The sequence below is a fragment of the Vulpes vulpes genome, chromosome 6, assembly GCF_048418805.1.
Source record: "Vulpes vulpes isolate BD-2025 chromosome 6, VulVul3, whole genome shotgun sequence".
NCBI classification, from domain to species: Eukaryota; Metazoa; Chordata; class Mammalia; order Carnivora; family Canidae; genus Vulpes; species Vulpes vulpes.
Genome location: NC_132785.1, coordinates 71,604,612 through 71,622,366, shown reverse-complemented (window position 1 = coordinate 71,622,366; position 17,755 = coordinate 71,604,612). Strand labels below are relative to the sequence as shown.

General features: G+C 37.1%; 1 protein-coding gene and 1 pseudogene across 12 annotated transcripts in view; both read left to right on the top strand.

Annotated features, from left to right (window-relative positions):
- HECTD1 (HECT domain E3 ubiquitin protein ligase 1) overlaps positions 1-17,755 on the top strand; it is a 91,702-nt gene that overhangs the window by 7,945 nt on the left and 66,002 nt on the right. For all 12 annotated transcript variants that reach the window (XM_072761322.1, XM_026007664.2, XM_072761321.1 and 9 more), the window contains exon 2: positions 15,042-15,276. In XM_072761322.1, the coding sequence (XP_072617423.1) occupies positions 15,042-15,276 (235 nt within the window). The remainder of the gene's footprint in view (positions 1-15,041; positions 15,277-17,755) is intronic.
- On the top strand, positions 12,563-12,749 carry LOC140599224 (NADH dehydrogenase [ubiquinone] 1 beta subcomplex subunit 1 pseudogene; annotated as a pseudogene).

Sequence of the window (17,755 nt, the reverse complement as noted above, 5' to 3'; positions counted from 1 at the left end):
CCTTGGATAGAGAATGTTCATTATTTCAAATACATATAATCCTAAAAAGTTAAATAAGCAATTTCTGTTTACAGAGATCAGCTGTTGGGATCCCTGGGTGGCGCAGCGGTTTGGCGCCTGCCTTTGGCCCGGGGCGCGATCCTGGGGACCCGGGATCGAGTCCCACGTCGGGCTCCCGGTGCATGGAGCCTGCTTCTCCCTCTGCCTGTGTCTCTGCTTCTCTCTCTCTCACTGTGTGCCTATCATAAATAAATAAAAATTAAAAAAAAAATTTACAGAGATCAGCTGTTGATGTACTTCTTTTCAGTGGACAGCAGAAAGAAGTGCTAGAAGATAAGGACCATTCTCTGTAAGGGGGCTCATAGATAATGATCTTCAGTGAGCTTTTATTAAGTTTACCAAAGTGTCTGTCACCTTAAACTATGAAAAAAACCCCTAAAACAACAAACCCACTCTTTTCTTTGTAGCTATAAATAATGTATGCTTTGCATACTTGTTGACTGTGTCATTAGGCCTTTGAGTTCCTTAGAGCCCAGCACTGACTTAATCATTTTTATATCCTACTGTCCAATACCTAACACAGTACTTGGCATAAAAAGACATTCAGTAGATACTTGTTGAATGAATTGCAGTCAGATTTATGTGTGTGTTTTAATTGGAGAAAAGCAAGTCTACATATTGGAATTTTACTTTTTTGTTGAGAGGGAACAAATGTGTGTGTGTTATGTGTGTGTTTTAATTGGAGAAAAGCAAGTCTACATATTGGAATTTTACTTTTTTGTTGAGAGGGAAGGCCATAATTTTCAACTGCTGTGATGGGAGTTATTTTTTAGGTAAGCAATACAGAGAGAGTCAAGGCTGGGAGCAGGAACAAAAATAAAAGATGAAATGGATCAAAAGATGTTTTTTATTATCTTTATGAAACCAAATTTATTAGACTTTTGCAGTTAAAATTTTTAGTTCTTTAACAAAGGAAATGCCCAATTTATAGACCATATTCAGTAAAATATTGCCACTTTAGATAACTTCCTTTATTTAAAAAAGGTTAAATTTTATATTGTAAATCTTCAAAAAGCCCAAGTCTAAGTGATATATAGTCTGGAAAAAAAGAATGATAGTTAGAGTATAAAAATGATTACAATTCCCAATAGAAATTATTTCTCTTTGAAACTTCATGAAACTTTTTGGTACTTGTTTTAAGTTACTTATCGCTGCTTTCATCAGGGAAAGATTCTGATATTGCGGGTAGCATTTTGGAAACCATTGCTTAAATTTAAATTCATCGGAAATTTCTTCTTAATCTCATTTGTGTTGTTGACTGACAGTTCCATATAGGAGTAATCTTAATATTTCCTGATTAGGCTACTTTTAGGTCTACAAAGTAGGTACTTGGTCTATAAATTTAGGTACTAGGTTTACTTATATAAAAATAATTTCTACCCATAATGTGAAAGATAAATCTTTAACAAGTAACTCTTTAATTATTAATAAAATTTTGTGCCATACATGTATACTTTTAGCATTATTCAGAGAGGGCTGTGATTATGGTATGTGTGATGTTTGTTTTTTTCTTAAATTTATTTAAATTACACACAGTAAAGTTCTGAGTCTTGACAAATGCAGTTATGTAACCACCACCAAAATTGAAATTTAGCACAATTTTATCATCCTGAAACATTGCCTAGAGCTGTCCCTTTGAAGTTACTCCTTCCCCAACTCCAGTGCTCGACAAGTAGCGGTCTGTTCTCTGATACTATAGTTTTGACTTTACCAAACTGTTGTTGAATCTCATATACATTGTATGGTGTTTTGAGTCTGGCTTAAATATACTGTATTGCATTTGAGAGTCATCTAGGTTGCTGTGGGTATAATAGTTCTTACCTTTTAATTGCTGTGTAGTACCATTTTATGGATGTACCCCATAGATGGTTCTTCCACTTGTTTTTTTTTTTTTTTTTTTAATATTCTGTTTCTTTATTTGAGAGACAGAGAGACAGAAATAGAGCAGGAGTGGAAAGGAGAGGGAAAAACAGGCTCCCCGCTGGGCAGGGAGCCCAATACAGAGCTTGATTCTAGGACCCTGGGGTCGTGACCAGAGCCAAAGGCAGATGATTAACCAACTGAGCCACCCAGTCGCCCCTCCATTTACTTCCTGAAGGACGTTTGGGTTTTTCTAGTTTTGGTGATTATGACCAAAGTTGTTATAACCATTAGTGATAAAGATTTCTGTGTAAATAGTATTTTCGTTTCTTCTGCAATTGTTAGAGAAATATCTGGTGATGTAGAAATTGGCAAACTGATTTCAGAATTCATATGGAAAGCAAAAGACTAGCCAAAACAAGTTAGGCAACTAATAATACTGTATTTAAATTCCTGTTATATAGCTACAGTAATCAAAACAGTGTGGTATTGATGTGAAGGAAAATAGATCTATGAAATAGAACATAGTTCAGAAATAGACTTACAGAGACACCTTATTTTAACAAAGATGAAAAAGCAATTCAGTGGAAAAAGATAGTATTTTTTTTTATGGTGCTGGAACAATTGGTATCCATATGGAAAAAAGAAAAAAATGAACTGTGATTAATACCTTACACTGTATACAAAAATAAAATTAAAATGAATCGTAGACCTAAGTGTAAAACCTAAAACTATAGAACCTCTAGAAGAAAACATGGGAGATATCCTTTGTGACCCAAGGTTAGGCAAATATTTCTTAAGAGATAAACACCAAAAGCATAATCCATAAGAGAATAAATTGATATGTTTGAGGGTTTTTATAACCAATTCTTTGTATAGTAGAGGACTGCTTAGGTTACTTATTTCTTCCTGAGTGCATATTTATTTATTTATTTATTTAAAGATTTTATTCATTCATTCATGAGAGACACACAGAGAAAGAGAGAGGCACAGACATAGGCAGAGGGAGAAGCAGGCTCCGTGCAGGGAGCCGGATGCAGGACTCGATCCTGGGACTCTAGGATCACACCCTAGGCTGAAGGCAGGCACTAAACCACTGAGCCACCCAGGCATCCCCTGAGTGATTTTAGTAGTATGTCTTTCAGGGAATTGGTCTAACAATTCTTTTTTTTTTTTTTTTTAAAGATTTTATTTATTTATTCATGAGAGACACAGAGAGAGAGAGGCAGAGACACAGGCAGAGGGAGAAGCAGGCTCCATGCAGGGAGCCTGATGTGGAACTCGATCCCGGACTCCAGGACCACACCCTGGGCCGAAGGCAGGCACTAAACTGCTGAGCCATCCAGGGATCCCCCTGGTCTAACAATTCTAATGTGAATTAGAATTTATCAGCATAGAGTCATTTATAATGTTCCTTTTTCTCCTTTGTGTGTTTTGTAGTGTTCTATTTTAACTTACCTGTTGGTGTTTGGCTCTCTTTATATTTTTTTTGATGGTTGCTCTGGGAATTGCAATTAACTAAGAGTTAGTATTTTACCATTGAAAGTAAAATGAAGAAGCCTTACAACTATGGAGATCCCTTTATCCTTTATAATTTTTATGTATCTCAAATCTACATACATTGAAAATCTGAAGATACAATCTTAAAATTTTTACTTTCAAGAGCCAGTTTAATAGGAGAAAAATAATCTATTATATTTACCTACATATTTATTAGTTCTGTTGCTCTTCCTTCATTGCTAAAGTTGCATGTATATCTCTGGCATCATTTTCTTTAACTTTGAAGAACTTTCTCTAACAATTCTTTTTCTTTTCTTTTCTTTTTTCTTTCTTTCTTTCTTTTTGTTTTTTTTTTTTCTTTTTTTTTTGTTTTTAAAGATATTATTTATTGGGCCATTGGGTGGCTCAGTCAGCTAATAAGTTTCTGCCTTCAGCTCATGTCATGATCCCAGTGTCCTGGGGTTGAGCCCCACCTAAGGCTCCTAGCTCAATGGGGAGTCTGCTTCTCCCTCCCCCTCTGCAGTTCCCCTTGCTTGGCTCTTTTTCTCTTTCTCAAATAAATAAAATCTTTAAAAAATTAAAAAATAACGATTTATTTGTTTATTTGAAAGAGAGAAAGAGAGCAAAAGGGCGGTGAGAGGGAGAATAAGAAGTTGATTCCCCGCTGAGCAGGGAGCCCAAAGCGGGGCTCCATCCCAGGGCCTTGGGATCATGACCTGAACTGAAGGTAGATGGTTAACCAACTGAGCCACCCAGGGACTACCGTAAGGTAGGTTCCACACCCAGTGTGGAGCCCAGCATGGGCTCAGGACCCATAAACTCTCCACTCAGAGATCAAGACCTGAGCTGAGATCAAGAGTTGGATGTTTAACCTACTGAGCCACCCAGGTGCCCCTCTTTAGCAAAACTTTCAAGGATGTCTGCTGGTGATTAATTTCTTAGTTTTCCTTCATCTGAGAATGTCTTTATTTTGCTGGATATAAAATTCTAGGATGACAGTTATTTTCACCATTTTAAAGATATTCCACACTTTTCTGGCCTTTATGATTTCTGATGAGAAATCGGCATTTATACTGAACTTTGTTTCTTTGTGTTGCATTTCCTCTTGCTGCTTCTAAGGTTTTTTTTAAAAATTTACCTTTGGTTTTTTGCTGTTTGATTATGATTTGTCAGTGCGTGGTTGTTTTTGAATTTATCTTATTTGAAGTTTGCTTAGCTTCTTGAATATGTCTTTTACCAAATTTGGGGAATTTCTTCATCAAATCTATTTTCTACAGACATTTTTTTTTCTCCTTTCCTTCTGGGACTCCATTGACACAAACGTTACACTTTTTGATGTGTTCTCTCAGAGTCTTAACACGATTTCCTTTTTTTCTCCCAGTCTTCTCACTCTGTGTTCTTCTGATTGAATAATTTTTATTACCTGTTAAAGTTCACTATGTTTTATGGCTTTTGAGCCCATCTTGTAAGGTTTTCCCTCTACTCACAAACTATTTTTTATTTCTACAACTCATTTGATTCTTTTTCTATTTCTCTGTTGTAAACTGTTTCCATTCATTTCAAGAATGTCCATATTTACCTTATGGAGTATAGTTACAATAGCTGATTGAGAATCCTCTCTGATAAGTTTATATTATTTTTCTCTTTTCATCTGTTGACTGCCTTGTTTTTCCCCCTAGTAGACTCCCATGTGTAGTGTGGAGTCAAATGCGGGGCTTGAACTCATGACCCTGAGATTAGGACCCAAGCAGAGATTAAGAGTTAGACACTCAACTGACTGAGCCACCCATCCTAACTCCTTTTCTTGAGTTGGATAGATCAGATTGTACTGATTCTTTATGTTTTAAGTTTTTTAAGGTTCCATGCCCAGTGTGTGGCTTGAACTCATGACCCTGCAATTGAGAGTCACATGCTCTACTCACTGAGCCAGCCAGGCACCCCTGTTTCAAGTTATTTTGGATTTTATCTTAAATATTTGGGGTATTGTGAGAGTCTGGGTTTTATCAAAATCCTCTGGAGATAATGTTGATTTTGTTTTGTGTTAGCATGTAGTCAGTCTGGTTATTTAGATTGCAAGTTCTGTCTTGCCCTCTGTGGGTATGGTTCTATTGTTAGTGATTTATAGCTTTTGTTACGGTGTTTGGGTCTACTCTGTACATAATTCATTCAGAGTATAATCTGGGACTTGGGTGGTGGATTATATTTGTCATATACATATTCATTTGTCAGAGTCTTTGCTGCTCTTCTTTAGCTCTGTCCTCCACAGTGCAGTTTGGAGGCCTGCTTAGGATTTGTGTCGGGGATCCTTTTTTTGCTTTCTTTTCTAAGATTTCCCCTGTATCTTTTGGCTACCTGGAGCCTTTTTACTAGTGTTCTAGCTAGGAAACTGAGGCTCTCTTGATGTTATAACTATACTTCTTCCCAACCCCCTCCCCACTCTTCTTTGCCCTTGTGCTGGGACTAGACTAGACTAGACTTCCCCCAAATTGAAAGTAGTGAAAGAAAAAGAGAAGATAATAGGATTCCTCTTATGCTCTTTTGACCACAGGGGCTCCCTTTTCCTAGTTGCCAGTTCTCTCCAGGGCCTTAGATGCTTATGCCATCTCCACTGCACTGTGCTTGTCACTCAGGGTTTTAGTAGGAGGCTTAACTCAGGATAGCCTTGGGGCCAGGCAGGGAAGAAGAAGCCTCAGGAATTTCTTCCCACACTCTCTGACTCACCGAGACCCTCTTTCTTGGTTCTGAGTTTGTGGTCTGTGTTCTTGCTATGTGACATTTGGGGACTTGACCCACAAGGGGTCAAATCAGAAGAGAGGAGAGGAGAAAAGCCCCTGAAACTCACTTCCATCATGGGTCCTTATTTAAGTTTGGACTTCTTCCCCTAATCCATCTGCTGTGTACTTTTCAGAGTCCTCAGATAGTTGCTTTTCTTGTTTTGTCCAAGGTTCTTGGTTGTACTCATTAGGAGAAATAGGCTATAATAAGTTTGTTGTAGTTAACTTGCCCCAAACTTTAAATTTATTATCTGGGAATTACAAAATATGTTTGTTACAGGAATTTGGAAAATTCAGAAAATCTAGTTTTCTTCTCTGCATATTTTAACATGATGAATACCATAAGGAATGTGATTTTTCTTTACCTAATATTTCTATTAAATAATATTTGTATCATATGTTTTTAGTAAGTACCTGCATAATCTCTATGGATGTGTCATATATTAAATCATGCCCTTGTTAGATATATAGTTTTTGTCACTGTGACCATCTTTGTATATACACTTTTGCCTGATAACTTTCTTTGAATTCTTCATAATTCATATAAGAGGAAATCAAAGTTTCCTTAAGTTTTAAATAACATTTAATTATTTCTTTTTTAAAAGATTTTATTTATTTGAGAGAAAGAGAGTATGCTCAAGCAAGGGGAGGGGCAGAAGGAGAGGGAGAAGCCAACTCCCCACTGACCAGGACCCTGAGATCATGACCTGAGCCGAAGGCAAACGTTTAGCTGACTGAGCCAGCTAGGTATCCCAAATATTCAATTATTTTTTGATGTCTGACCCAACGTGTTTGTATATAATTATCTTTTTAGAACTATCTTCAAAATGGTACTTCTTTTGGTAGAGGACCTTAGGGCTTTTGGTTGTTTTGAACTTTAGAGTTCGTTGTAAGAAAATCTAATTGAAGATAATGTTATAAGTTGTCAGTCCTTGGAGGAATGAATGAGTAGGTTAGTAAATTTTTATTTTTTAAGAGAAAATGGAATGGAGATTTTATTTTTTATTTATTTTTTTATTTTTATTTTTTTATTTTTTTGGAATGGAGATTTTAAAATAATGTTAATATATGCCCACCGTGGTTTTGTATCTGCCTCAAGTATGTATTCATATAGAAATAAGAAATAAGGTCCATATTAGAAATGCAGAAGTAAAATATGAATGATTGAATTTATTTTGGGGTAAATTTTTTGTGATTCTAATTAGAGACTCTGTATCCTCAAGTGTTTGTATGCAGGTGTATACGCCATACAGCTTTAGGTTCTTTTGTATTTTCTTTTTTTTTTTTTAAGGTTTTATTTATTTATTCATGAGGGACACAGAGAAAGAGAGGCAGAGACACAGGCAGAGGGAGAAGCAGGCTCCATGCAGGGAGCCCAATGCAGGACTCGATCCCGGGACTCCAGTATCACGACCTGAGCCAAAGGCAGGGGCTAAACCTCTGAGCCACCCAGGGATCCCCTTTTTTGTATTTTCTTGATAAGGGTTTGAGTAATTCTGTGTTTAACTTTACGAGTTTATTAATTCTGAGGTGCCTCAGTGGCTCATTTGGTTAAGTGCTGCTTGCAGCTCAGGTCATGATCGTAGGGGCTGGGATCAAGCCCTGTGTCCAGCTCTCTGCTCAGTGTAGAGCCTGTCTCTCCCTCTTCTTCTGCCTGCTGCACCCCCTGCTTGTGCTCTCTCTGTCTCTCTCTCTCTGTCAAAGAAAAAAAAATCTTGAAAATGCTTCTGCTGGGATTATACTTTTTGTTTGTTTCAACTTATTTTTTTTTTAAGATTTTATTTATTTATTCATGAGAGACATGGAGAAAGAGAGGCAGAGACACAGACAGAGGGAGAAGCAGGGTCCATGCAGTGAGCCCGGTGTGGGACTTGATCCCAGGACTCCAGGATTATGCCCTGGGCCGAAAGCAGGCACTAAACCGCTGAGCCACCTAGGGATCCCCTCAACTTATTTTCTATTATTTATTTTTTGATAGAATATATGTGCTGGAGGCTGGGAGGGAGAGGAGAAAGAGAATCTTAAGCAGGATCCACACCCATCGCCCCCTATAAGGGCCTTGATCTCTCAATCCTGAGATCATGACCTGAGCCGAAACAAGTCATATGCTCAACCAACTCAACCACCCAGGCATCCCCCCATACGTTCTTTTTCATGTGACATTGACATGCATTCCCATTGAGAGGGCCTCTCTTTCCCACTGCTTGAATCTGGTCAGCTTTATGAGTGTAGTAAAAGTGACTGCTGTGTGGCTTCTAAAGCTGAGCCAACAAAAGTTTCTACTGGATTCTCTTGGGACTCTGGCTTTTTGCAACACAACTACCATACTGTGAAGAAGGCCACGTAGCCACATCACAAGGCTAATAGGTGTTCCTATTAACAAACTGAGGAGAGGTCCCAACTAAAAGCCAACAAATAGTATTCTATAATTTGCTTATTTCTTTAATTAATAATGCTGTGACCACCTTCCCACGTTAATATAAATAAACCTAGGTCAATGTTTCTAATGTCAACATAACATCCAATATAGTGAATAGCCATACATTATTCACCATTGAAGTGGTTTCCAGTTTTTTACTACTTGAAATAGTGTTGAACAATCTTGAAGGTATATATTTACATGCCTGTACCAGTACAGCTGACCCTTGAGCAACATGGGTTTGAACTGTGCAGGTCCACTTACACATGGAATTTTTTTTTTTTTAATAAGTACTATACAGTAACTGTTTATTCTGTGGTAAGCCTTCTGGTTAACAGGAGGCTATAGGTAGTTGAGTTTCTGGGGAGTCAAAAGCTATACACAGATTTCTGATTGCAAGTGGACTTGGGTAATGGGGAGGTCAGTGACCCTAACTCCCATGTTGTTCAAGGGTCAACTGTATTTAGGAAGAGAAGATTCTCAGAAGTGTTTCTGTTTGTCTTTAGTTTGATGGATATTACTGAACTTATTTGGCTTCTATTTTTTTTTTTTTTTTAAAGATTTTATTTATTTGAGAGAGATAGCTTGCACAAGTGGAGGGGAGGGGCAGGGGGACAAGCATACTTCCCACTGAGCATGGAGCCCAATGCAGGGCTTAATCCTAGGACTCCAAGACCATGGCCCAAGCCAAAGGCAGATGCTTAACTGACTGAACCACCCCAATGGCTCCCTGACTTGACATCGAAAAAAGCTTTACCAATGTATAATCACATGATGAATCATTAAATTCTACTCCTGAAATCTATATTGCACTATATATTAACTAAAATTGAAATAAAAACTTGAGGGGCACCTAGGTCGCTTAGTTGGTTAAACATCCAATTCTTGATTTCAGCTCAGGTTGTGATCTCAGGGTCCTGGGATCAAGCTCCGTGTTTGATACCATGCTCAGTGGGGAGTCTACTTGAGGATTCTCTCTCTCTTTCTTTGCCTCCCCCCTCCCAAATAAGTAAAGTAAATAAGTAAATAAGTAAATCTTAGGGGGAAAAAAAAAGAAAATATGGGTATGTAGAATGGGAGATAATGTTATGGATATTATTGAAAAATGCAGCCTGCAACATCATGTAATTCAAGTCTCCATCTTTTGCGCATGCTATTCTCCTTACTTGGAATATAAGGGGCTTATCTGCTCAGCCAACTTCTACCATGTGGTTTATCAAGCATTTTTTATGTCCTGAGCCCTGTACTACACATTTTATACCCATTATCTCAGATCCTTGTAATAACTCTCCAAAATGAAGAATACCTTGATTTAGATAAAATGTCTTCCTTTTTTTTTTTTTAATGTCTTCCTTTTTTGTGAGGTCTTCCTTTCCCCAAATCTCCTATGTTGAATTTTCTCTCTCAGAACTTTTTATGGACATACTTCTTTTAGATTTTTTAATTTTTTTAATTTTTTCCTTCTTTTAGATTTTTATTATTTATTTTTACTTGATTACATTATCTTTCTCCCTATTAAACTGAATTTCTCGAGACAAATTATTTTCATTATATTCATATATTCATATGTATTTTGTATGTTCTTCAAATATTTGAGTATCCACTAGATAACAAGTCTGGGTCTGGTTGTAGGAAAACAGATAAGGCACAGACTCTGCTCTCTAGTAGCTCATGTTTTCATTGATGAGACAGGTGAATGGGAAAATATAATGTAGTTTGATGGATACTTTTGATAGATGGGTTTCACTGAGTGCTCTGAAACTACCCAAAAGGAACATAATTGGGAATGGGTAGTGAGTTGGTTTTTGTGCAGGCTTCTTAGGGAGGTACCTATACCTACTCTTTTTAAGGTGCCTGTGATCATTCTAAGTAGAGATAGGGATTGAGTTATGGGGTGGAGGTAGCATTTTGGGAGTTTTCATGGTATGCAGATGAGATTTACATCCATGATGTATGAACAAAGGGAGTTGATGAGACCAACTAGAGAGAAAAGCAGGGAGTTCAGGGCCAATGCCAGATGGAAAAAAATCAAGGGGAAAAAAAAGAGAAAAAAAACCCAAGGGAGTCAAGATAAGAGAAAATTGAAAAAAAGGTGTGAAATACTCATTGTAGACTGTGGAAGAAATGTAGCAGAATTATTGGACATGCTCATTTAAGGTTGGTGATTACAAATTTATAATAACCTTAGTTTTCTTGATTATGTAAATCTTGTTTCCTAATTACCCCCTGTTGACATGGATTCAGATGTGGTTGTGGTAGTGGCCTGAAAGAAAAAAAGCAAGAGACTTTTGAGGATTTTACTCCTAAGGTAGGCGAGTGCTATTGAATAACCATAAAGCTCAGGTTGAATTCAAAGACTGAGTTGAATTATCTATCAACATAGGGTTTCTTTGAAAATGATATTAAGAAATTTTTTGTCAACTATATGTAAAAGAAAAGCAGATAAGAAGGGGGGAAATCCGTGATGAACAACTGAAGAGACAGTTTTAAGGTATTACATGTTTATATTACAGTGGTGGCCAGTTTTTGTTTTTTTTTAAAGATTTTATTTATTTATTCATGAGACACACACACACACACACACACAGAGGCAGAGACACAGGCAGAGGGAGAAGCAGGCTCCATACAGGGAGCCTGATGTAGGACTTGATCCCGGGACTCCAGGAGCACACCCTGGGCTGAAGGGAGGCGCTCCACCACTGAGCCACCCAGGGATACCCTTCAGGTTTTGTTTTGTTTTGTTTTTCAAGATTTATTTATTTGAAAGAGAGAGAGTGTGTTGGGGGCGGGGGGGGGGGGGGTTAGGGGAAGAATCCTGAAGCAGTCCTGGGACCCTGAGATCATGAGCTGTCCCAAGACTAAAAGTTCACCACCTGACTGGGCCATCCATGAGTCCCTACAATGGCTGTTTTAAAGCAGGATATCCAGCAGAGTATGTTAGGACACAATACTTGTTAGTAATTTGTCTTGGTTCATTATGAACTTTTAAGTAATGTAAGTATAGTTCTTTCAACAATTCTGTGCTTTTTTAGAGCTTATTCATTAATATTGGCGTTTCCCATACCTTTTTGCCCTATTTTTAGTTAATTTGTATTCATGAGATGTTGTAAATTGCTTTGGTTCTAAACTGAAAAATTAGTGATTTTGTATATGAATATGTCTAAATACCTTCTCATCATTGAAGAAGTAACTCAGGAGCCACAAAAACAATTTTTTTTCCTGTCCAGTCGTACACTAGACTTTTTTTTACTATACCTTTATAAAGTTCACGAAGCAGGTTTTCATTATACTGGATATAAAATAAGTTTTTATATCTGCAGACCATCTTAGTTTTTCTCTCAGAAATAAAATTGATCACAGTTAAAACCTGAGAAACTTATGTTTAGAACTTTTTTTTTTTTTAAACTGGTCCCTATCCATACTTGTTCAGGAGATCCGTCATATTTTGGGGAACACAGAGAACAGTTATTCCCCAAATTGGCAACTGTTACATTTCCCCATGAAATATAGAAAGTTATACTAAACATTTCTCTTACTTTGTATTTTTTGGTGTGGTTTTGTTTTTTTTTTAAGATTTTATTTATTCATGAGAGACAGAGAGAGAGAGAGGCAGAGACATAGGCAGAGTGAGAAGCAGGACCCATGTAGGAAGCCCATTGTGGGACTTTATCCCAGGACTCTGGGATCACACGCCTTGAGCCAAAGGTGGAGGCTCAATCGCGGAGCCACCCAGGTGTCCTGGTGTGCAGTTTTTGTACTGGATAAGGAAGTTAGTTGAAGGAGCGCCTGGGTGGTGCAGTTAGTTGAGCGTCCCACTTTTGGTTTCAGCTTAGGTCGTGATCTCAGGATCATGAGATTGAGCCCTGCAGTGGCTCAGCATGGAGTCTGCTTAAAACTCCCTCTCTTTGGTCGCGGGGTTGTTGGTGGTACCCAGGCTGCAGCACTTAAGATGAACATAATTCAGATTGTTTGTGACCACTGGATACATATACTTGTGCCTTTGGGGTTTGTCCTTTGATGTTATCTAGACAGAAAGAATGATGAAAAGCTAACTGCCTTCTGGAATAAGAGTTTGTTGTTTAGAAGGGAATTGAGACCCAGTGAAGAAGTCACCTGGAAGTAAAGCCCGTGACTAAATTGCAGAATGTTCACATTTTAAAAGTTAGGACAGAAATAAAAACACATTCGTTATTAAAAAAAACAAAACAAAAACAAAACGCAAAACTCTTCCCCCTCTCTCTGCCCTCCCCCCCCCCGCTCACACTTTCTCTCCAATCTTTCCTTTCCTTTCCTTTATTTTATTTTTAAGATATTATTTATTTATTCATGAGAAACAGAGAGAAAGAGAGAGGCAGAGACACAGGCAGAGGGAGAAGCAGGCTCCACACAGGAAGCCTGACATGGGACTCGATCCCAGATCTCCAGGATCAGGCCCTGGGCTGAAGGCGGCGCTAAACCGCTGAGCCACCGGGGCTGCCCCTGTTTATTTATTTTTTAAGATTTTATTTATTTATTCAAGAGAGACTGGAAGAGAGATAGAGGCAGAGGGAGAAGCAGGCTCCCTGTGGAGCAGGGAGACTAATGTGGGGCTTGATTCCAAGACCCGGGATCATCACCTGAGCTGAAGGCAGACAGTGAACTGACTGAGCCACCCAGGTGCCCACTTCAAATCAATCTTCAAAAAAAAGATGAATAATTTAAATTTTGTATTTTATTTATTTTTGTTTTTAAATTTAAAAAATGATTTATTTGTTCACTTATTTTAGGGAGCGGGAGAACACAGGTTGGGTGAGGGGCAGAGTGAGAGAATCTTCAAGCAGACTCCCTGCTGAGTTTGGAGCCCTAGGCGGTCTCATTCTCATGACCCGTGAGATCATGACCTGAGCCAGAACCAAGTCGGTCACTCAACAGACTGAGCCACCCCTGTGCCCCCATTTTTTAAAAATATTTAATGTAAAGTATATGGTGGACCCATTCTTGTTATTTGAATTGAGAACTATCAGCTTCAACATTTTATTCTTATTCAAAAGCTACTGTTTTCTAAAAAAAAAAAAACCCAGACTAGTTTTTAAGACCATGTTGTTCTCCAGCAGTATTAACATTTTTATAGTTTCTTTTTTTCTCTTCAGTTTATTATATATGCATAGGTAGATAGCACCAAAAGTACTTTAAGATTCTGATGGACTATTTAGTCTTCTGATCTTACCTGAGAGCTAGAGGCCTATCTCCTACAGTGTAGCCTCAAAACATTTCCTCTTTGGGAAAATTACAGGTGATTGTGTGACGTAGATTGCCAGTGTTGTGGACTAATAAAAACCACCTGTGTTTAATCAGTGACTGCTCAATCATTGAATGCAAGAAATGTTCTAAAATCTTTGATAATATTCCTGATGCCAGGCTCCTTAAGTTCTGATTATCTAAGTAGATATATAATAGAGTTATTTTGATGTTCACATAGACAGTCTTAGAAAGCTACTAAAGGTAATATACTCACTAAAATTTGGAGGAAAAATAATTCCACTAGACCATTTAGAGCACTACGTTTTGTGTTATCTGTAGCCCATTTAAAGTTTAATTTGTGCATGAAACTTAGAATTCTGTTTTTGATATCATATAATTGAGATTTCTACTAAATGTACATTATAGTTTTTATATTTCAAGTGTTGATAAAATATAGAGAATATTATTGGTACCTCACAAATTCTGCTTTTGATCGAACTGTCGTCTTATGTGGGTTTATATAGCAGGTATTAGACTGTTTATAAGAGAAAAGGTAGAGCTAAAGTCAGTTAGTTTAATATGGTGCCAATGTACTGAACTAAGTGTTTTAATGTGTATAATTTCATTTAACTTTCATATCATCCATATAAAGTAGATATTTTTTAGATACTGTCTTTGCTTTACAAATGAGGAAACAGGACCAGAAAGGTTACAAAGATGTTGTATGTTTTATCCTTACCTATTAAATGCCAGGTCAGCACTTACTCCCAGTAAAACATGAATTAAACAATGTTCCTGGCCTTCAGAACCTTTTAAGGTAAATAAGGAAATAAAGTGATAGATTAAATAGTGTGAGCACTGTTTGTATAGGCTTTAGGAACATGAAAGTACCACTTAGTGATTTGAGGAGGTTAGGGAAGGTTTTACAGAGCAGTTGATGTTTGAACTGAGTATTGAATAGGAATTTTTTTTTAAAACATGATTTTGAGTTAATGCTGCTACTTTAAACTATTGATAACTTGATATTTTCAGCATGTGAGTATTCTGGAAAGGAAAGCAATGTGAGAAATATTACCTAGTACACATCAGACACAGTATTGAATGTGATGCATTATGTTACAGTTTTTATTTATTATTTTGTTAATACTTTGATGTGAAGAATTTAGTAATACGATTTTTTAGGTGTAATACGATTTTTTTCTCTACAGATGTCCTCCTCGCACTTTCTTACCAGCCCTCTGCAAAATTTTTCTTGATGAAAGTGCTCCAGACAATGTGTTAGAAGTGACAGCTCGTGCCATCACGTACTACCTGGATGTATCTGCAGAATGCACCCGAAGGATTGTTGGGGTTGATGGAGCTATAAAAGCACTTTGTAATCGTTTAGTTGTGGTTGAACTTAATAACAGGACTAGCAGAGACTTAGCTGAACAGTGTGTAAAGGTAAGTTTTAAGTATTAATTGGCCCATTTAAGATGTCTAGAGAATAAAAAATACATTTCGCTAAAAAAAGAAAAATTAAAAAAAAAAAAAAAGAAAAATTTTTTCATTATTCTTACTTTATTGAGAGTGGTTGACAACAGTGGAAGTCACAGTCCTTGTGGCACCAAAAAAGATCCCATAAAGTTTAGGAAAAGAAATCTTAGAAGGAAAACTGTAGGTCAGTGATACTGCTCTTTTGTGCTGGTTCTTGGGTTTCTTGTAGCTTTTGAGATAGGTTATTCCTGTTCTTAGCCAAAATGATTTTTTATGAAAGTAGTAATAACAGCAGCAAATACTATCAGAGTCAGACATTATACTAAACACTTTACATGTGTTAACTCATTTAGTATTTATAACAATTTTATATGAGGCAGGTGCTGCTAATATCAGCATTTCTATTTTTTATTTGAAAAAATTTCAAGCATATGGCGGTTAAGTAACTTGGTTGGTGGTGATACAAATAATTCGTGGCAGAGCCACAATTCCACTATCGGAAGAGTACGAGTTTGAAATTAGGAAGTCTGGTTTGTGGACCCATGAATTTAACTATTTTTCTGTACTTCCTTTAGAGTAGCTCTTTTGTTTTATTCCTGTTGGGACTAATTATAAACTTTATGTGACTTTAAAAAGCACCAGCACTGGGCCAGTAGTTTATTAGAACTACTTGATGAACACATTTAAATTTTACATGATTTTTTATTTGTGATTCCTGTTTCATTCTTACTATGATTCTGCTGCTCTGGGTCAGCAGTTTTCAAACTTTGTGCCTCAGGATCCCTTTATAGTCTTATTATCGAGGGGCCCTCAAAGAGCCTTTGTTTATGTAGGTTGTATCCATTTATCTTTACTATATTAGATATTAAAACAACTTTAGAACATATATTTATTTGAAATAAGAGGGATCCCTGGGTGGCGCAGCGGTTTGGCGCCTGCCTTTGGCCCAGGGCGCGATCCTGGAGACCCGGGATCGAATCCCACATCAGGCTACCGGTGCATGGAGCCTGCTTCTCCCTCCGCCTGTGTCTCTGCCTCTCTCTCTCTCTCTCTCTCTCTGTGACTATCATAAATAAATAAAAAATTAAAAAAAAATTAGAAATAAGAAACTCATTATGTGTTTAGCATACATTTTAATGAAAATAATTATTTCCTGAACAGATAGAAACTCAGTGAAAATAGCATTGTTAATAAGACAGATCCTCGTATTTACTTCTGCATTCAGTTGGTTACGGTATCACATATAGCTTTTCAGAAATTCCACCCTACCCTTCTGAGAGAATGAGAATGAAAAAGATAATTACTATCATGGTATTTAGTATTGTGAAAAAAGTTTTAACTTCAGTGATCTTTAAAGATGTCTTCCCCACACTTTGAGAACTGCTATTAGTGTTAATGTCTTGATTTTCTGCCCTGTATCTGTAGATTTATTTCTGTCTCCAGACTCAGAGGGAGAGGTTAAATCTCTTTTCCTGTTTAGAGCTTTTTCTCTTTCTCATTCTCTCTCTTTTTAAATTTTAATTAATTTATTTTAGAGAATGCGAGTGTACGTGCAGGGGGAGGGGCAGAGAGAGAGAATCTCAAGCAGATTCTGCCTTGAGTTTAGAGCCTGATTTGGGTCTTGATCTCATGATCCTTAGTTCATGACCTAGCTGAAATCAAGAGTCGGACAGCCAAACGACTAAGCCACCCAGATGCCCCTCTGTGTTATTCTCTTGTTTCTTGTTTCTTTCAGGACTGTGAGTTTTACTCTGTTGTTTATTCACTGAATCAACATTATTTCAAACTTTCTTGTCTTTCATACCCTGCTCTTACTTTTTTTGTTCCCTTTTCTGATTATTGTTATTATTCTTAAATGGTAGTATTTTCTTTTTTTACCTTTTTAAAACTATAACTTTGCTTAGATAATCTCATCTATCAGAATTAATACCATTCATTTGTATATATCCCTCACATCTTATCTCTAGATCTGACTGACCTCTTTCTTGAGGTCCAGACTCTATATTCAAAGGCTTTTTGAATAGCTCCAACCAGCTGTTTGAATTAATAATATTTTACTGCAGATTCAGTTATTTTGATAATTGGCATCAAATTCACCCAGTCACTCTAGGCAGAAACCTGTGCTTTATCCTTTATTTCCTTTTTTCCTCTCCATACATGTAGTTATTAATGATTTTCTAGTTTATTTCCTTTTGTCTCTGTTGTTATTACCTTAATTAAGCTATCATTCTCTCTTGAGTATTAATGCTTGAATTTATTTTTACATTTGCCTCTATACTCTCCCTATGCCCCATTCCCAGTTACTAACTGGAAATATCATCTTTTTCTGCTTAAAACAGTTTTCTTAAAACAAGTTTTCTTTTTCTTTTTCTTTTTTAAAGCTTTTATTTGTTTATCTGACAGAGAAAGTGTGTGCACAAGCGGGGTGCGGGGGTGGGCAGGAGAG